The sequence below is a fragment of the Crinia signifera genome, chromosome 2 (assembly GCF_055691185.1).
Source record: "Crinia signifera chromosome 2, ASM5569118v1, whole genome shotgun sequence".
In the NCBI taxonomy this organism is placed as follows: Eukaryota; Metazoa; Chordata; class Amphibia; order Anura; family Myobatrachidae; genus Crinia; species Crinia signifera.
In genome coordinates, this window is record NC_139218.1 from 20,711,629 (window position 1) to 20,733,600 (window position 21,972).

General features: G+C 46.1%; 1 protein-coding gene across 4 annotated transcripts in view; it reads left to right on the forward strand.

Moving 5' to 3' along the window:
• ERG (ETS transcription factor ERG) overlaps window positions 1-21,972 on the forward strand; it is a 245,445-nt gene that overhangs the window by 191,434 nt on the left and 32,039 nt on the right. For 2 of the 4 annotated variants that reach the window (XM_083171695.1, XM_083171696.1), the window contains one exon: window positions 19,630-19,847. In XM_083171695.1, coding sequence (XP_083027821.1) covers window positions 19,630-19,847 — 218 coding nt within the window. Of the gene's footprint in view, window positions 1-12,084; window positions 12,590-19,629; window positions 19,848-21,972 lie in introns of those variants that run through there. The other 2 variants (XM_083171697.1, XM_083171694.1) reach the window with 2 other exon arrangements.

Consider the following 21,972-nt stretch of genomic DNA (forward strand, 5'->3'; position numbering starts at 1 on the left):
CGCCTCCCGCCAACTATGCGCTCTCCCCCCACTGACCCAATCCCAGCACTAGCATGCGAGTGGATGTGTACAATTACACATTCACTCGCATGCAGCCACACAGAAGAAAAATCATTCGATACAGTATATGCTGATCATTGAACGATTTTTCCTCCATTGTTTCCACTGCTTCCGCCCTCTGCCCACCCATCCTGGGGTGAATGCTTTGGGGAGTGTTAGACTCGCCGAAGGCATTAGCTCCGTAGGTTTACACCTGCGCATTATTGTGCATATGCATGCGCAAACCCAAAAAATCAGACAGGGGAGTGAATTCAGCCTGCAGCGGGCAGGACTGAATCACCCCAAAATGGTGACCAGGTCTTTGTTTTATGTCCACTTATGTATGAAGGACATAGGGGCTCATTTACTAACATTACAGGTAGGTGTGAAATATGCCTTAACCCATAGCAATCAAACACTTGCTGCAACAGGGATCCCCTTATGCCATAACCCATAGCAACCAGCAAACATTGCTGCAACAGCAGTCATAATACTCAAATATGCAGCAGGGCGGCAGACTCCAAGGGTTAGGTGCCGTTGTAGGGAGTTTGCAGTATGTAATAATATAAGTAAGGGAAGGAAAAGCACACAAGGAAAGAGGGCCATACATTCTAAAGGGGCGGGGCAGACGAACAGGGATGGCATAGGTGGGGCAGTGAGCATGGGACAGAGGGTTAGGGTGAAGAAGTGAAGAAGGGTGAAGAAGTGGTCTTGAGAGCCCGTTTGAAGTTTAGTAGAGAGGTTCTATAGCTAGTGCCTTATAGACACTTATTAACCCAAATTAACAATGGGGCCTCTACCCAGGGGGAGCAGGAGCAACACCTGATTTTCGGAATTGTCCCAGCCAATCTGTCAGAATGGACCATAATTGCCTACTTTTGAAAACTAGTTTCAGGAAGATTATAGTTGGTAGTAGAATATTGCACACCGCCCCATTGAGGGGGCGTGTCATGCTCCACCCAAAGGGCGTGTCTAGTTCCATATAGGTAGAGATTGTGAACGTGGCACCTAGAGGCGTGGGTGGGCATCTGAGAGGAATCTTTTATTATTACTTACAGTATATCCAAATGTAGATGAGCCCCAAAGTAGTTAGTAAGAGATACTATACTTGCTAAAGTGCTGGAAATGGTGCGGATGATTCAATGTAAATGTATCTATCTCTCATTCCTTTTTTCCCAAAAAATGTAACAGTGTAATGTGAGCTAGATGAAATGAGGGAGATTGCTAGACTAATCAGGGAGATAGGGAGATTGTTGCTATGTCAGGGAGTCTCCTGCAGAATGCAGGAGGGTAGGTAACTATGATGTAACAGTGTAATGTGGGCTAGGTGACATGAGGGAGATTGCTAGACTAATCAGGGAGATAGGGAGATTGTTGCTATTTCAGGGAGTCTCCTGCAGAATGCAGGAGGGGAGGTAACTATGATGTAACAGTGTAATGTGGGCTAGGTGACATGAGGGAGATTGCTAGACTAATGAGGGAGAGAGGGAGATTGCTGTTATTTCATGGAGTCTCCTGCAGAATGCAGGAGGGTAGGTAGCGACAGATGGAGCGGGACTTATCTATCCAGGGGATGGCGATGGCGACGCCAGCCGCCATCCCCTGCCCCGCGCCATCTGTATGCCGGAAGGGGACGCGCGCACGAGGTGCGCGCCCGTCCCCTTCCGACGGTGCTGCCGGCGGTCGCCCGGTGTCTACACCGGGTCCCCGCACCCCCCCGCAGCCCCCTGAAGCCCCCCGCAGCCCCCTGAAGCGGGAGGCGGACAGGATTGCATCTGCCTCGCCGCCCGGATACTGAGACGCGCGTGCATGGGGGACACACGCGCGTCTCAGTCAGATGGAGCGCCGCGTTGCTGGCGGATCGCCAGCAACATGCTGCTGGCGATTCGCCAGCAACAATAAGACCCGCTCCATCTGTATGATGTAACAGTGTAATGTGGGCTAGGTGACATGAGGGAGATTGCTAGACTAATGAGGGAGAGAGGGAGATTGCTGCTATTTTAGGGAATCTCCTGCAGAATGCAGGAGGGGAGGTAACTATGATGTAACAGTGTAATGTGGGCTAGGTGACATGAGGGAGATTGCTAGACTAATGAGGGAGAGAGGGAGATTGCTGCTATTTTAGGGAATCTCCTGCAGAATGCAGGAGGGGAGGTAACTATGATGTAACAGTGTAATGTGGGCTAGGTGACATGAGGGAGATTGCTAGACTAATGAGGGAGAGAGGGAGATTGCTGCTATTTTAGGGAATCTCCTGCAGAATGCAGGAGGGGAGGTAACTATGATGTAACAGTGTAATGTGGGCTAGGTGATATGAGGGAGATTGCTAGACTAATGAGGGAGAGAGGGAGATTGCTGCTATTTTAGGGAATCTCCTGCAGAATGCAGGAGGGGAGGTAACTATGATGTAACAGTGTAATGTGGGCTAGGTGACATGAGGGAGATTGCTAGACTAATGAGGGAGAGAGGGAGATTGCTTCTATTTTAGGGAATCTCCTGCAGAATGCAGGAGGGGAGGTAACTATGGAGTGGACAAGTGTGATATATACTTAATCATTCATGAAATAGTAAATACTGATGTGATATCGCTTGAATAAGACTTTCGGATGATATTTTAGATTAATTGAGGACAGAATACATTGTGCCAATCTAATTAGATATATGACAAAGTTCACTTTGCTAACAATGTATTTGGATGATGGATTTACTATAAGAGGGTAAACACGATATTGTTACGTCCACTTTGCGTTTATTTCCACATTTCTTCTGATAACCTCCAGCTTAGACCTTGATCTTGCACATAGCTGCCGCTGTGATTTGCTGAGGACAGTAACAAAACCTTCCTCCGGCCAATCTCCCGAGCTTACGACTTCCTCTGTTCATCGGGTCCCCTGGCAATCGTCAGACGGCCTGTATTGTTCTGTGGACATAGTTATTCTGAGTTTGCACTTTGTTTTCCTGTTGTTCCTCTAGGAAGCTGGACATGGTGCAGCAGATATGGGAATGGCATGCGAGCACTGGGCTTTGTTTAAAGAAAACACTCAGACAATGGACACTTATTTATTCTAACCTATAATTGCAGAGCAAGGATTTGTTTAACATATGGGGCAGGCAGGCGAAGGACACTGGAAATACAAAATACATTTGTCTGTAATGTAAATGGATCCAATAACAGTCAAAGGGGAGCTCTGCTCTCACTATGGCCCTTATTCTGATCTGTGCGGAAATTCCCGCATTCTTACGGAGCGGTCCGCACGCCACGGCGTTTTGCCGCATGCGGCCATCGTCCGTCGAAACGCCCACGTGTCCTCCGCATTCGGACGGACTCACTCTTTAAGAACAGGGCGTGTTTACGGACGACATACAAAGCATGCGTGTGCGGGAGAAACACTCCGATTCGGCACGGTATTACAGAGTATTACAGAGTATGCTCGGGAATACCGCATCCGAACGGGAGCCAAGCGGTGCTACCGCACGTAAGCGGAGTATTTACGCCAAACAACCCACTATGAAGTATCTTCTGCAATACATCACATGACCCACTTATTCAATTACCTATCCTCATAAAAAACTGCTTATTTGGAATTGGAATCAATTAGATGCCAATATATCCTTACAAGCATGCCTAACACATGCATTGCACACATTAACCCTTACAGCAATGTAAGTGCATGAATATAAATAAATGTGTTTACTTTACCCAAAATGTGTGGTTTCATGAGTACATGTCAAATACACATGTGTATTGCTAGTATTAATATTCTGTCATGTCCATTGTTAGCAGTTTGAAAGTGTCTGACAAGTACAGCATATGTGGGTGTTTAGTACGGGTTCCTTGAAGCAGCAATGGTTTCAATTAAAGCACTGACAAGCGTCCTATTAGTGAGTAATGAGTAAAGGAGTAGATTCTATTGGGTTCAGGTGTTAATGGTTGTAGTCATTAGGCGTACGTTCGCCTACCGCATGAACGAGTGGTGTCCGCAAAGCAATAGTACACTTGTGGACACCGCACATTTCTGCCCTTTTTGATCGCGTGCATTCGGAGTGGTTTCCGAATGTATGCCCCCCAACATAAGTGTACTCCCCCGTGTCCGCCCATGTTTCCGCCCCGTTTTGCCCACTTTGAAACTACGCCCATGTGTCATTCCGCATGACGCCCATAATACGCCCCTATTTCCCGACTGATAGCGGTGAACAGTTTTGGACGGGATTTGGCCGAACTGGTACCGAGTCAAGGCGTGGCACATGCGCGTAGCGTTCTCCACGCATGCGCAGACGCCATAAAGACGCGATCCGTAAGTACGCGGTAAAGTCCGCGTCAATCAGAATAAGGGCCAAAGTCAGTGAGTAACTGACATAGACAAAGTTGCCTGTGAGCGCACACCAGGGGCTGTGAGTAACTAACATAGATAAAGTTGCCTGTGAGCGCACACCAGGGGCTGTGAATAACTCACATAGATAAAGTTGCCTGTGAGCGCACACCAGGGGATGTTAATAACTGACATAGACAAAGTTGCCTGTGAGCGCACACCAGGGGATGTGAATAACTGACATAGACAAAGTTGCCTGTGAGCGCACACCAGGGGATGTGAATAACTTACATAGAAAAAGTTGCCTGTGAGCGCACACCAGGGGCTGTGAATAACTGACATAGAAAAAGTTGCCTGTGAGCGCACACCAGGGGATGTGAATAACTGACATAGACAAAGTTGCCTGTGAGCGCACACCAGGGGCTGTGAGTAACTAACATAGATAAAGTTGCCTGTGAGCGCACACCAGGGGCTGTGAATAACTCACATAGATAAAGTTGCCTGTGAGCGCACACCAGGGGATGTTAATAACTGACATAGATAAAGTTGCCTGTGAGCGCACACCAGGGGCTGTGAATAACTGACATAGACAAAGTTGCCTGTGAGCGCACACCAGGGGATGTGAATAACTGACATAGACAAAGTTGCCTGTGAGCGCACACCAGGGGATGTGAATAACTTACATAGAAAAAGTTGCCTGTGAGCGCACACCAGGGGCTGTGAATAACTGACATAGAAAAAGTTGCCTGTGAGCGCACACCAGGGGATGTGAATAACTGACATAGACAAAGTTGCCTGTGAGCGCACACCAGGGGATGTGAATAACTTACATAGAAAAAGTTGCCTGTGAGCGCACACCAGGGGCTGTGAATAACTGACATAGATAAAGTTGCCTGTGAGCGCACACCAGGGCATGTGAATAACTGACATAGACAAAGTTGCCTGTGAGTGCACACCAGGGGCTGTGAGTAACTGACATAGACAAAGTTGCATGTGAGCGCACACCAGGAGCTGTGAGTAACTGACATAGATAAAGTTGCCTGTGAGCACACACCAGGGGCTGTGAGTAACTGATATAGATAAAGTTGCCTGTGAGCGCACACCAGGGGATGTGAGTAACTGACATTGATAAAGTTGCCTGTGAGCGCACACCAGGGCATGTGAATAACTGACATAGACAAAGTTGCCTGTGAGTGCACACCAGGGGCTGTGAGTAACTGACATAGACAAAGTTGCATGTGAGCGCACACCAGGAGCTGTGAGTAACTGACATAGATAAAGTTGCCTGTGAGCGCACACCAGGGGCTGTGAGTAACTGATATAGATAAAGTTGCCTGTGAGCGCACACCAGGGGATGTGAGTAACTGACATTGATAAAGTTGCCTGTGAGCGCACACCAGGGGATGTGAATAACTGACATAGACAAAGTTGCCTGTGAGCGCACACCAGGGGATGTGAATAACTTACATAGATAAAGTTGCCTGTGAGCGCACACCAGGGGCTGTGAGTAACTGATATAGATAAAGTTGCCTGTGAGCACACACCAGGGGATGTGAATAACTGACATAGAAAAAGTTGCCTGTGAGCGCACACCAGGGGCTGTGAATAACTGACATAGATAAAGTTGCCTGTGAGCGCACACCAGGGCATGTGAATAACTGACATAGACAAAGTTGCCTGTGAGTGCACACCAGGGGCTGTGAGTAACTGACATAGACAAAGTTGCATGTGAGCGCACACCAGGAGCTGTGAGTAACTGACATAGATAAAGTTGCCTGTGAGCACACACCAGGGGCTGTGAGTAACTGATATAGATAAAGTTGCCTGTGAGCGCACACCAGGGGATGTGAGTAACTGACATAGATAAAGTTGCCTGTGAGCGCACACCAGGGGATGTGAGTAACTGATATAGATAAAGTTGCCTGTGAGCGCACACCAGGGGATGTGAATAACTTACATAGATAAAGTTGCCTGTGAGCGCACACCAGGGGCTGTGAGTAACTGATATAGATAAAGTTGCCTGTGAGCGCACACCAGGGGCTGTGAGTAACTGACATAGATAAAGTTGCCTGTGAGCGCACACCAGGGGCTGTGAGTAACTAACATAGATAAAGTTGCCTGTGAGCACACACCAGGGGATGTGAATAACTGACATAGACAAAGTTGCCTGTGAGCGCACACCAGGGGCTGTGAGTAACTGACATTGATAAAGTTGCCTGTGAGCGCACACCAGGGGCTGTGAGTAACTGACATAGACAAAGTTGCCTGTGAGCGCACACCAGGGGATGTGAATAACTGACATAGACAAAGTTGCCTGTGAGCGCACACCAGGGGCTGTGAGTAACTGACATAGACAAAGTTGCATGTGAGCGCACACCAGGGGCTGTGAGTAACTGACATAGATAAAGTTGCCTGTGAGCGCACACCAGGGGCTGTGAGTAACTGATATAGATAAAGTGGCCTGTGAGCGCACACCAGGAGCTGTGAGTAACTGACATAGATAAAGTTGCCTGTGAGCGCACACCAGGGGCTGTGAGTAACTAACATAGATAAAGTTGCCTGTGAGCTCACACCAGGGGCTGTAAATAACTGACATAGATAAAGTTGCCTGTGAGCGCACACCAGGGGCTGTGAGTAACTGATATAGATAAAGTTGCCTGTGAGCGCACACCAGGGGCTGTGAATAACTGACATAGATAAAGTTGCCTGTGAGCGCACACCAGGGGCTGTGAGTAACTGACATAGATAAAGTTGCCTGTGAGCGCACACCAGGGGATGTGAGTAACTGACATGGATAAAGTGGCCTGTGAGCGCACACCAGGAGCTGTGAGTAACTGACATAGATAAAGTTGCCTGTGAGCGCACACCAGGGGCTGTGAGTAACTAACATAGATAAAGTTGCCTGTGAGCTCACACCAGGGGCTGTGAATAACTGACATAGATAAAGTTGCCTGTGAGCGCACACCAGGGCATTTGAATAACTGACATAGACAAAGTTGCCTGTGAGCTCACACCAGGGGATGTGAGTAACTGACATAGACAAAGTTGCATGTGAGCGAACACCAGGGGCTGTGAGTAACTGATATAGATAAAGTTGCCTGTGAGCGCACACCAGGGGCTGTGAGTAACTGACATAGATAAAGTTGCCTGTGAGCGCACACCAGGGGATGTGAATAACTGACATAGAAAAAGTTGCCTGTGAGCGCACACCAGGGGCTGTGAATAACTGACATAGATAAAGTTGCCTGTGAGCGCACACCAGGGGATGTGAATAACTGACATAGACAAAGTTGCCTGTGAGTGCACACCAGGGGCTGTGAGTAACTGACATAGACAAAGTTGCCTGTGAGCGCACACCAGGGGCTGTGAGTAACTGACATAGATAAAGTTGCCTGTGAGCGCACACCCGGGGATGTGAATAACTGACATAGAAAAAGTTGCCTGTGAGCGCACACCAGGGGCTGTGAATAAATGACATAGATAAAGTTGCCTGTGAGCGCACACCAGGGGATGTGAATAACTGACATAGACAAAGTTGTCTGTGAGTGCACACCAGGGGCTGTGAGTAACTGACATAGACAAAGTTGCATGTGAGCGCACACCAGGGGCTGTGAATAAATGACATAGATAAAGTTGCCTGTGAGCGCACACCAGGGGATGTGAATAACTGACATAGACAAAGTTGCCTGTGAGTGCACACCAGGGGCTGTGAGTAACTGACATAGACAAAGTTGCATGTGAGCGCACACCAGGGGCTGTGAGTAACTGACATAGATAAAGTTGCCTGTGAGCGCACACCAGGGGCTGTGAGTAACTGACATAGATAAAGTTGCCTGTGAGTGCACACCAGGGGCTGTGAATAACTGACATAGAAAAAGTTGCCTGTGAGTGCACACCAGGGGCTGTAAGTAACTGACATAGATAAAGTTGCCTGTGAGCTCACACCAAGGGCTGTAAGTAACTGACATAGATAAAGTTGCCTGTGAGCGCACACCAGGAGCTGTGAGTAACTGACATAGATAAAGTTGCCTGTGAGTGCACCCCAGGGGATGTGAGTAACTGACATAGATAAAGTTGCCTGTGAGTGCACACCAGGGGCTATGAGTAACTGACATAGATAAAGTTGCCTGTGAGTGCACACCAGGGGCTGCAAGTAACTGACATAGATAAAGTTGCATGTGAGCGCACACCAGGGGCTGTAAGTAACTGACATAGATAAAGTTGCCTGTGAGCTCACACCAAGGGCTGTAATGTCATAGATAAAATATTTCAAAAGTAAAACAAATATAATTAGTTTACAATATAAAAAATGCTTTTGTATTACAGTTTTATTTTTTTTGCATTTGTTTTGTGTTTTCTCCTTTTTTATTATGTTTCCCTTTCTAGATTGTTTTAGCCCAACATGAGAGAGAGATATGCAAATATCCTCTAAAAATGCTGGCGTCTCTCACATTTGTTATATAAATTCAAATAAAATATGTGTAAAAAAACGATTATATTCCTATATAATGTAAACATTACAGGTTATTATGATGGATAAAAATGTTTGCTTGGCAATTTTCACACCTATTTTGACAAATTCATTTGGCACTCAAAAGGGTTAATAATAACGCAGGTCTTTATTGACCCTTTAGGTTAATTAATTTTTGCCTACATACACTGGTTAGTTTGTGATGTAATTGTCAACAATGCTAATTAAATCCACACATTTTGTTGTATTGAATTTATGGTGTATGCCAAACCCGTCCACTACTATTACCATCAGCTACATTGACAGGCATGTATTAATAAAGATCTGTGTAGGGATGGACATCAGCTGGTTAACCTCTATCCATGGATAACTACTGATAGTTGACATTTTTGCCATCAATAGCAGAGAACCAATGGAAGCAGTTTTTATTTTCTCCTTATTTATTAAGAGTTTCTTATATAGCGCAGCAGATTCCGTTGCTCTTTACAATAGGAGACAGTGATACAACAAACTGGGTATTTACAGTCAGTCACAGGTATGAGGGCCCTGCTCGCAAGCTTACAATCCTTAAAACAGGTAATGGAGCATAACCCTGCCCCCAAAGAGTCCCACAACATCACACCCCCACCTCTGATTGGTCTACTGCCCTGTAAGTAACAGAGCAGAGATAAAACTACTGACAATTGATGCCTAGACTACAGATGGACCCACTGTTAATATGGTATTGGGCAGTGATAAACTTGACCTTACCAATGCTACTTTAGCAAGGACAGTATGTGCTAGCACTGAGAGTTGCAGAAATATAATGGACCAGTTATATTATGCATCGCATTGGAGAGTGCTAAAGTGGAAAGAGAAAATGTATCAACCAATCAGCTTCTACCTTCTAAGTTATAGGTTGTGTAGGAGTTGATTGGTTGGTAGTTTATCGCTTGACACTTTATCACTCATGACCCTCTAAAACTTAGAGATTTATCAAACCTTCTAACGAGGTCAAGTTATGATGTTGCCCTTATCAACCAATCCAATGCTAACTCTCATTTTGTAGAATTTAACAGAGAAATGATATCTGCAATCTGATTGGCTGCAATGGACAGAACCTCTGGTTGTTTTCTTTAGCAGATTTGATTTCGCTCCCCTAGAAGCAAACCCCAACAGCACCCAACACACTGACCACACACCCCAGAATCAAAAGGTCTTGCAACACTTTCTGGCCACGCCTCTTCAGTATTGAATATGCCATTGTATAAGTGGATATTTCCCTGTCCAAAGTAGTCATATGACAGAGTTTCCATGCTGTCTGGTCATGTACCAGAGCGGACCGCAAAGCCCTGATCCATATTTAGAATAATGGGTGCAACGAAATCCTTTGCGCATCGCAACACATAAACCGCCGGCTGTTACTCTTTATTCTGAAACAATATACAAACCCTAGATCTACATCAAGGCATAACGTGATAATTTTCTTGTACAGTATGTGGCACTATAATATGTCAATTATCTAAATGGATGCTAACTATGAGCCGGTGGGGGAAAAAGAGAAAATAAGGCACAAAATATATATTTTTTAAATACGCCAAGTCTAAAAACTCCCTATGACCACAAGTGAGACGAGAACTTTCCATACTAGACTCTGTTATTCCGTTCCAGTTGGCTAACGTTAAAAAGTGCAAATGCAGCCAGACGGGAGGATTCACCTCAATGTGAAAACCATTAGCTGAGCATCCTGCAGTAAATATCCAGCTGCCCGGCCATTAAACGTGTCAAAAAGGACTAATACGGTACTTGCCATAAAGTAAATCATGGTGTGGAACCATTTCTGCTGAAATGTTTACTTAGAACTGGGTAGGTTTGATGTGTTTAGTTGTCTTTTAAATGAAGATGAATTTAAAATGTCTTCGTCTTCTGCACTAAGTAGAGGCAGCCATTTTATCGTCTATTCTTGTTGAGTGTAGGGATGGCCATCGGTCCAGTCGCCATCAATGGTTGCCATCCAGGTAACAAACTATGTGAAGGATAACCAATAGTTTTACCTATGGATGGTCATCCATATTCTTTGGGCCAATCAGAACATCAGGATGGGGCTCCGTCTCCCGGCACCGAATCTAAAGCAAAACATCGGTTTTGTTGTGCCATCGATGGAGGGAAACCATCTAATTATTCCCCATCGATGGCAAAAGTATTGACTTCAGCCATAAACCATCTATGATTTTGAATCATCGATGGTCGATGGCCATCCCTAGTTGAGTGGAAGATAGACAGGTCTTAGGTTGACACTAATGGCTTAACAGACAATATTCTTAATCAAGTAAGAAAGAGCACGAAGGCTCCAGACTGGGCCATGGAGAGCTGACAGGGGTCTGGGTACTGGTGAGAGGGGGCGTGGCAAATCAGTGAGATGTGACCACGCCCCATTAAAATGTAAATAAATACTGTGCTCTTCAAAGGGAGGCATTTATCTATCTTAGCAGCTGACCAGCCCCCTCCTTCTCTTCCCCAGACACTGCAAGCAAGCGGGGCACAGGTAATCAGTACCTGATCCCTCTAACCTCTCTTGGGCCCCTGGCTCCTGAGCATAGAAATATGTTCCATCTGGGGGAATTGGGGGTGGGGGGAGGGGATTTTGGCACAGGAACATAAACATCATCTTGTAGGCCTTGGCATGGAGAGTGGAGAGTAGAGGTCTATTTTATTACTATGGGTCCATGTTATCCGCTAAAAAAAAACTAAAAAAGTAAATAATGGGCAGGCAATGTGGGGAATGATGTGGTAGATGCTGCATGTGTGTAATCTGGCATATTTTAGGCACTGCAGTCCAAATTATGGATAAAACATTTACTTGTTAACACCTAACTGGCTGCAATTAAATGAACTCCAAACAAATGTGGACAGATATATCTGGTGGGGATATATAAGTTTATATAGGTCAGCTGATATAAGCAGTAAAGAGTTGGACCATGTACTGTGTGATGTCATCGCCCGTTTGCCCTAATGGCGTTCTGACACACCCAACCGTTCATTTCAAGCACCAAGTTTGCTCCCACCCATCTATAAAACAGATGTCATTAATGTATTTTGCACGTAATTCCTAATGCACTGCACCTGTATAATATTAACATAGAGTCTTGCATTGTGTCCGCATCAGTCAACACTACAGTATTTGCAGACTGTGCACGTTACAATGTTTGTGATAATGATGATTTTACCCATTTACGATTTCATTCATGGATTTCTTGAGTATACCCCTCTAATTGTCACCTAAAAAATTACATTAACTCTCATGACACAAATGTCTTAGCGACTGTAGCGGAGAGGCCAAAGGAAGTAAAACAGGAAGTTGAGATGTTGTGCCTTAGATTAAACAAACCCCACACTGCTTATGTGGACGCGTCAATCACTAGGACATACACACATCCCTATGGAGTTTCACAATATCCTCTTCATACAATAGACACACAAATCTCCAGGAGGTACGAGCACAACCAGTCGCTGCTGCCTGGTGTCTAACATACGATGAACATCCCGGGTGCCTAGAAGGATCTTCACCCGTGTAACCGTCAACGTTCTACTTGTGAAGGACAATCCTCAGGAGACTTAGGGTTCTTGGCTTTGGACAATGACTTGGGATATAACTATGGCCACAGGTTACTAGGCACTGATACTGGACTTTACTGAAAGTGGTCAGAGGAAACTATGAGAATTTGGTTGCGGTCAACCTGGAAAGATGCTTCAAACACAGTTCATTCCAGTGTATGAGGACTATTCCCATGTAAGTTGCCATTATTTCCATTGTACTGAAGCATTATTATGTTATAATGTCTCATTGGTGATATCACCTCTAAGCTTTGACCCTCCCCTACATAGCAACACGGTTGCGGTCCATTGACGTGAGCCACCACCTTTACGGAGATGGGACAGTAATAGTCCCCTCACTGCTAAATACTGAAAAGTGACCGGATCTATATAGAGACACCAGTATAGTAATGTACAGTATAATATAACAATGACTTGTGAGTTCTCTCTGGGTGACACAATCTGATAATTTCATCATGTAAACCTCTACCAGGGCATGAAATGCGCTTGTGTAACCACTATCTACTGATAGTAATTATCTCTTTGATATTTACTGCCATTTATATAATACATATTATATTTTCAGTATATTACCCTGTAACATAGATAAAGTAAACAGGAAAGACAAATGGATAAATAATTTAGAAGCAGATTTATTTAAGCAGGGTGATGAAGTGATAAAGTTGTAATAAAGAGGTGATAAAGTGCAAAGTGATAACACACCAGCCAATCAACTCCTCTGTCGTTTTTCAAACACAGCTGATTGGCTGGTGCATTATCACATTTCTGTTTATCACCACTTTACCGGAGTTAATACATCTGCCCCTTAGGATCTTAAACATTTTCATGTTTTCTGTTTTTTGAAGCAACTTTACCTGAGTGTAACTGTAGAATGACTTTTTGTTTCTTTAAAGGGAAGCTTTCTCCTTGCACACTCATGTCCGCATGTAGCGCTGATGTACAATACTTCATTATAGTCTATTGAATTAATAAATGACCCATTATCTTAGTGGGAACATTATATGGCATGTTTTTCGGGATGTCTACAATAATAAACAACTTGTGAAGGATGAATTGTATCACTTACTGTTGTTGGCTGATTTGTAATTAACTTGTAATGTTAAGTCTCAAGTCTTTAGGGCAGTGGTTCCCAAACGTTTTTGAATCATGGCACCCTAGTGCATCAAAATGTTTCTTATTGAGAAATGTAATAAAATATTAAATTAAGTGCATTGTGTGTATATGTCAAGGTTATGTGGTGCGGGACAGGATTAGCTCCTGTTTGTCCACATATATTATGATTGGCAGCCACAAGCACTGGTTTTGCCTGTTACATTGACCATTAATAATATGAATTGATCCTGGTCCACCAACCCAAGGCACCCGTGCAAGTGTCCTGAGGCACCCCAGGGAGCCTAGGCACACAGGGCCTTATTCTAGTTCACTCTTTCAGACAAAATCCTTCTTAGATGGACAAAACCATGTGCACTGCAGGGGGAACAGATGTAAAATGTGAAGAGAGAATTAGGTTTGGGTGAGTTAGTTTTGTTTCTGTGCAGGGTAAATACTGACTGCTTTATTTTTACACTGCAATATAGATCTCACTTTGAAGTAAAACCCCACCCAAATCTAATTCCCTCTGCACAAGTTACATCTGCCCCCTGCAGTGCACATGGTTTTGTCCATCTAAGAAGGATTTCGTCAGGAAGAGTGAACTAGTATAAGGCCCACAGTTTGGGAACCACTCCTTTAGGGTATATATTCTAAAAATGATAAGAGGTGTTGTTGAAAAATAGATTTTGACGGCAGATAAAAACCACTTGGTCCATCTAGTCTGCCCCTTTTTTAAACATGTTACCTCATACTTGCCTACTTTTAATTTCACCTCTCCGGGAGAAGCCCGGAGAGGCAACACGTCAGGGGGGGCGGGAGCAAGTCTGACATCACTTGGCCCCGCCCCACATGCCGGAAAACTCAGTGATTCGCGTGCTGCGGAGAGGGGGCGGGGCTTAAATGGCGCAAAATGCTGCGATTGCATCATTTTAGCCCCGCCCCCTCTCCGTATACCCGCAATTTCAGGCAATTACACCAGTGGGCAAGGGGGGATCGGGGGCAATTAGCAGAAATCGGGAGACTTGCCCACCTTCACAGGGGGCCGGGAGAAGGACCCGATTTCCGGGAGGCTCCCGGCCATTCCGGGACGGTAGGCAAGCCTGTGTTACCTCAAACCATATTTGATCCTTATTGCAACCAGCCAGATTCAGTCTACCATTTTCTAGTATTTAATACAGTAATAAAAGGCAGAATCTGATTGGTTGCAATGGGCAACATCACATTTTTTTACACACTGGGGAGAAGTTGCTCCCCAGAAACCAATCAGCTTCAGCCTATTATTTTTTAAATGTATATGATAAATGCTACCTTAAAGGTTATTGGTTGCTATGGGCATATTCTGGGCCACTCTTTCCAATGCATGGTACCTCAACCCCACAGACTGTAATATGACAGAAGTGGATAGGTTGCTACTTTATGTCTCTCCACCAGTGGCATCACAAGGAGGGTGTTGGGTTCAGACAGCACTCGGGTGTCTCCGGCTGAGAGGTGATGCTAAAAGTGCCGGCTCCTGCTCTGTGATAGGAGCCTAGCGCTGCACTGTTACATTACAAGCAGCATCTGGCTCCTGTCACTACATAGGAGCAAGCAGTGCAGCCACAGTAGTCCCCGGGGGCAGCCCGCATCTCCTAGACCCCCAGAGCATAGTTGCCTACCTTTGTTTGTGCGAGTGACGCCCCTGGTCTCCACTTTATCTCTCTTCAAATTTTGATAAATCTCCCCCTATGTAATCTATAGATGCATCGCGGGGTATCAAGCAGTGTGAAAGGGTGGACCTGTGGAAGAGTTGCCCATAGCAACTAAAGGTAGAAGCTGATTAGTTGCTATGGGCGACCGGTGGAAGAGTTGTCCATAGCAACCGAAGGAAGAAGCTGATTAGTTGCTATGGGTAACTGCTCCACTAGTCCACTCCTCCAATCTTTTCACCGCATGATACATCTCCCCCGTAGTTGGTATGTGCACACACATAGGCCAAGCAATAGTGCAGTGACAGCCCCATCCCTCCCTTACATGGCGGAACACTGTTTATACAGTTATTACAGCCCAGGAGTTTATACAAACATCTCTTGTGAATTATAATGACATTCGCATTATGTGCATTTCCCTTAGCTTCTCCTTATTTCCTGCTTTCCAGCACTGACCTCTAATCTGGGGTCACGTATCCGTGTTTGTGTGCGGAGCAGGTAACCTTCTTAGCCAGTCGTTTCCGTGGGAACCATAGACGTTTGTTACCTTGTCGGTTATAGGTCGGTTATAGGTTACAAGGAAAATTCTTGGGAATTAGATTATCAAATACTCACTGTGTCCAATTGTATTGTTGTCTAAGGACTGTGGGGCACATGATGGGGGGTGTATAGTGAGTCACCATGCCAGGGGCCGGAGCTGTGGTGATACCTCTTTGCGCAGGGGGGGCAAAGATAAATTGGTGGATTGCATAATTTAGCCCCGCCCCTCATTGCGGACCAGCAAATCGTGGGTGACTCCCTATGTTGGGAAGGGGCATAATGATTGAGACTGTTGTCCCCACCCCCTGAACTGCCCTGCAGTGTCTTATCTCTAGGCTTCTGTCTCTATAATGTAATGTAGATATAATTTATAATTGAAATGTACAGTCTGAAACCTCAGGCAGAGGGGTTTGCCAGGGATTTCTCCTACACCCCAGGGGGCCAGTCTGGCCATGCACCTGGGAGTACAGGAGAACTCCCCCCTAATTCCAGGGGGTGAGACCTACAAATCGCATCATTCCCGCAAGGCCAAGCCCTGTTTTTGTCACTTAGGGGGCATGGCTAGAGCTCTGAGAGCTGCTGGCCATGCCCCTAGCCAGGGCCATTTTAACATTAGAGCGGGCCCCTGGGCAAAATAATTCCCCCCCCCACACACACACACACACACACACAGACACACTTATAAGCAGCAGCGGGGATCCGGGCAGCGGGGCCTGGGAGCTTGTAGTTCTATTTGCCAGGTGGCGGGGTGGAAAGCGCTGCTGATTTTGAAAAGACTGGCCAGATGCTGATTGGCTGAGCGTCCGGCCAATCAGCGCTTCCCATCCCGCCTCCCAGCAAATAGCTCTACAAGCTTCCAGCCATTCTTGGGGTGGGCCCCTAGAATCCTTGGCCCCCTTCGCAACTGCCTATTAAGCCCAATGGGAAAGACGGCACTGCCCTTAGCCCCTCTGTCTCCAGGAATAAATGCTGTGTGCATGCTGAGAGCAGCAGGTAGCAGGAGGTCTCCCAACTGCCCCCTCGGAACAAGGTCTCAGGAAGTGTCCACTCTCTGGTGAGTGACTAGGAAATAAAAGTTCACTTATCCCAAGAACATCTGCCTAGAGGGCAGCATTGCAAATCTGCTGATCAGTGCAACCTTTCGTAATGTCTTTAGTTTGTTTCTATAACACTAGGTCAGAATGAAGCTGATTGGCTGATCCTTTATCTCTCTCTATCAGCCTCCACTTTATCTCTTGCTAAGGCTTAATACATTTGGCCCAATATTATTTCCAGGTCTCCCAGCCTAGGTTGTTCAGGTAATTATAAGATCCCAGGATTGCCTGCCCTCCTGGCCCCCCCGGAAAAATAGGCAACCCTGGATACTGGCAGCACCCCCGGAATCTCCCTGGCCGCAGCGGAAAATTACCGCGATTCATGGCTTTTTGAGGGGGAGGGGCGGGACTAAAGATGCAAATCAAATGCTGCTGACAGAGGAGACTTTAAAAGTAGGCCACCCAGGTATTACCAGTACTTTATACAGTGTAAGTAAGCACAGTGCTCTAGTCAGTGACAGAACTGTGTAACTGAAGCCTATGTAGTACAGTATGTACTGTAGCAACATTGTACTTAGCACTTTCCTCATACTCTCGGCATAGTAAAGGTTGAGTAACAAAGCGATATTGCGGAGGAGGATGAATCAGATTGGGGAAGTGAGCAAAGCTCGGCACGAACCACAATACACAAAACTGTGTCATCATGTGCAAGCTTGTGGTTTATAAGTGTTGTGTGATGACAGGCTGCAGCATTGAGAATCTCCATGTATCCTTCTACCAAGTCATTAGCATATATTCACCTAGCCTTCGCCTGCTGCTGGCAGGGTGATTGACACCCTGCAGGCGCTCGGGGGGGATGCCGCAGATGTTTCTGTGCATCCTCCAGAAAACGCAGGTGCCCCTCGACCTTCTCCCCACGGCATTAAATCTAACCCCAGATGAAAGTGGCTAGACTTCTGCCAGGGCTGGTGGGTTTATGGGAAAGAATTTTGCAGAGGAGCGAATAATTGCATGTGTGACAGTTGCATATTACAGGACTGGCGCACCAAGGTTCTCCCTGTATTGCTAAAGGTCTGGTCACCCTTCTTCCACCAATTTGTAATACATTGATTTGCAAAGATTTGGTTTTCTTCTGCTCTGTTATAGTACAAAAACAACATTTAGGGGCCTGTTTATCATGGTGATGTTCATAGTTTATGCAGAGACGACAGCGTCTGCATGATGTTCTGTAACAACAAAAACAATGGCTGTGGTCTGAGCACTTTGCTGGTTTGGTCCCGTTGGTTTACACCCTCCCCAGACGGTGTAAACCGCTTTATGCCTGTGGAAGCGTATTCAGAGGAGATCCCTCTCCTGCTGGTATACGGTCATTTGGTCGACATCATTTAGGTCGACAAATGTTGGGTCGAGCACTGACGGTCGACAGGCCTAAGGTCTACACATGCAAAAGGTAAACATGGTGAAACATGTCGACATAAGAATTAGGTGGACAATGGGAAGGTCGCAGCATGGGGAGCGCAGCGAGCCATGCAAGGGGACGCAGTGCACCGATATGGTGTCCACGTCGACCGTGTTGACATTCGGAACAAAACTCAGGTCGACCTTTTGACTCTCGTCCTTTCCCCTGTCAAACAAATGCTTGTGTCGATCTTTTGACTCTGTCGACCTTAGCCATGTTGAACTTTTTCAGGTTTAAACCCAATGCATGTTGACCTTAATTTGGTCGACCCAATGATCCATACCCCTCCTGCTAACTGTCTGGCTCTGGTAACTGACGCTGTGCGCATGGGATACATACGATATCCCAGCGGTGTGTGGAGAATCCAGCCAGGGGCTCTGTATGAACCCTAAGCCTCTCGCCCCTACCCACCTAAACCCCTCTCCCTGCAACCTAACTCTAACATTCCCCTCCCCGCAACCTAACCCTTAGTCCCCCACTAGTGCCTAAGCCTAATCTAGCCTCACGCTAGTGCTGCCGCCATGCTTAGCAATTGGGATGCCGACTGTCGGGATTCCGCCGTCCACTTCCGGATCGAGGTCCCGGCACTACTCTACCAATGGCAGTCAGGAACCCCAGCATCCTGCATACCATTTCTGGAATGTGATACGGGATATATCTAACAGAGGCAGCATTTATCGCCACCGCTGTCCCTGCGAATTACAGGGAGTTACAGAATGATCACCACTGCGATCTACACTTCTAAGCAATTTTTAGTACATATGCCCCTTAATCTTATTGGGGTGGGCAGCTGGTGTCATATGATGTCAGCACCCGTCCCGAATTCCTCCATCTCCAACCAGGATAAAAGTCAGTTTTGACTGACTTTTATCTGCAATGGGGAAGAAAATAATTTGATGGTGAGCGGCCATCAAATTATTTTTCTCCCCGCTGTTCCCCCCCCCCCCCCCCCCCCCAATCCCTGCCCATCTCACTGAAGCGGAGACAGGCAGGGAAAGTGCTCCCCGCCGCTGTGATGAAGAGGATCCGCATGCATGTGAGACGCTCACTCATCCCCATCAGGTGGAGCGCCTCTCTGCCGGCGATCGACAGCTAAGGGAATCTACCAATTCCCAGCGCTGGCTGAGAGGCGCTCCATCTGTACACTGTCACGATATACAGTACACCAGCTCAATTCTCCAGATATTTCATATTCGTACCCCCAGATTGTAACGTTCCCTTTTCATTGTGGTGTGAGACCTTATCCTCAGACTTTATTCCCACCGCTGTGTCTCATGGCCGGGAGCCCAAGAAACCTGCACTGGCTCCTTGGAAGTTGTCTTATCTAGATCCGTAAATCATCTGTTCCTTAGCTGTGACACGGGGCTTCCTGCCATCATAACTCACTCTCCATGTTTGTTTACAGGAAGCGCTATCAGTGGTAAGTGAAGACCAGTCGTTATTCGAGTGCGCCTACGGAACGCCACACCTCACCAAGGTAGAGATGACGGCTTCATCCTCCAGTGAATATGGGCAATCTTCGAAAATGAGTCCACGTGTCCCACAGCAAGACTGGTTATCGCAACCCCCATCCCGGGTCACCATCAAGATGGAATGTAACCCTAGCCAGGTGAACGGATCCAGGTGAGAACCAATGATCAACTTTGTTATAGCAAATCGCCCATGGTACACAAGGCTTCCTCTATGCGGGATCCCTGACAATGACCGACGTGGGACATTCGATTATTTTATATTTCTATGTCAGGAGCTGGTCACTGAAAAGAGATTGGATCAGCGGTGGCTCCAAATATCAAATAGGGGTGCCACCAACTGCCATTTGACTATTGCACCTTGTTGCCTGGTAGTTATGGGCCGGGTCAGTTAGAAACCTTACAAGCTAATGCATCATGGGATTTCCAGACGGGGAATCTTGCATGTTTCAAAGGAGAATTCCATTCAGTAATGTCCAGAAATCAGAATGACGACGGTCCTGATGGAACCACACGTAATTAAATCGGCCTCCTAGTGTTTATTAGATTAGGATATTTTTATCTTTCTATTCCCAATGACATAAATCTACTAATTTATACCCCTTTCAGACAGAAAAAACCCAAAAACCCAGGTATTTCCCGGATACAAAAACCCGGGTACAACTAGGCAGCAAGGGGCTGACCCCCTTTCACACAGGAGCAAAAACCCGGGTATTTCCCGTGTCGACCCCTTTCACACAGAAGCCGGATTTTTCCTGCAAAACTCTGTGTGTCATAAGAATAGGACAGTTTTAAAGGCACACAGAGATGAGGTCATCAAAAGTGGGTGGTGACTGCTCACTGCATTGCATTAACCATGGCATGACACAAGGATATGTTGTAAACAAGTTTTATTGTTTTTATATACTGGAAGGTACATGTTACCTCACATGGCTGTCAGTATATTTGCACTGTTTGAGTACACTGTGGCATCTTTGACTGTCCCAGTCATCTGTTTGACGATATCCTCCTCCCCTCTCACTACCAGCAGCTCTCACCTCTTGCTTCTACCAGTGGGCCATGCTATCCTTTTTTAAGCTCTCTAATGACCTCAGAGGCCAGCTCCATTGCCATGCCCTCCCAGCCATTTAGAGAAGCCTATCCTCACAACCAATCAGCCAGCACCCCACCAGGAAAGCCAATCAGTGCCTAACAATGTGTAATAATCCCAAAAACCCGGGTCGTTTCCTTTCAGACAGCAGGCGACACGGGTTTTTGGAATACAGACCCGGGAAAAACCCAGGTAAATACCTGGGTCGAAGTCCCGGAACTTTAGACCCGTGTTGACCCTTTCAGACAGAAGAAAAACCCGGGTCGACACGGCAAGAGCAGGGAAATTCCCGGGTCTTTTTTTCTGTCTGAAAGGGGTATTACAGTGAAATATAAGCACATTACATTCTCCACTATTCTTTTGTAGCAATGCTCAGTGACACACAAAGCCTTTTTATACATTGTTCCCTTCCTCATTACCGTGTCTAGCAGTGCTCATCACAGTGACTGTAAATAACCCTCAGCAATCCTATTATACAATGTTCCCTTCCTCGTTAACCTGTCTAGCAGCGCTTATCACAGTGACTGTAGATAACACTCAGCAATCCTATTATACAATGTTCCCTTCCTCGTTAACATGTCTAGTAGTGCTCATCACAGTGACTGTAGATAACACTCAGCAATCCTATTATACAATGTTCCCTTCCTCATTACCGTGTCTAGCAGTGCTCATCACAGTGACTGTAGATAACACTCAGCAATCCTATTATACAATGTTCCCTTCCTCATTACCGTGTCTAGCAGCGCTCATCACAGTGACTGTAAATAACACTCAGCAATCCTATTATACAATGTTCCCTTCCTCATTACCATGTCTAGCAGTGCTCATCACAGTGACTGTAAATAACCCTCAGCAATCCTATTATACAATGTTCCCTTCCTCGTTAACATGTCTAGCAGTGCTCATCACAGTGACTGTAGATAACACTCAGCAATCCTTTTATACAATGTTCACTTCCTCATTACCTTGTCTAGCAGTGCTCATCACAGTGACTGCAGGTCACCCTCAGCAATCCTATTATACAATATTCCCTTCCTCATTACTGTGTCTAGCAGTGCTCATCACAGTGACTGTAAATAACCCTCAGCAATCCTATTATACAATGTTCCCTTCCTCGTTAACCTGTCTAGCAGCGCTCATCACAGTGACTGTAGATAACACTCAGCAATCCTATTATACAATGTTCCCT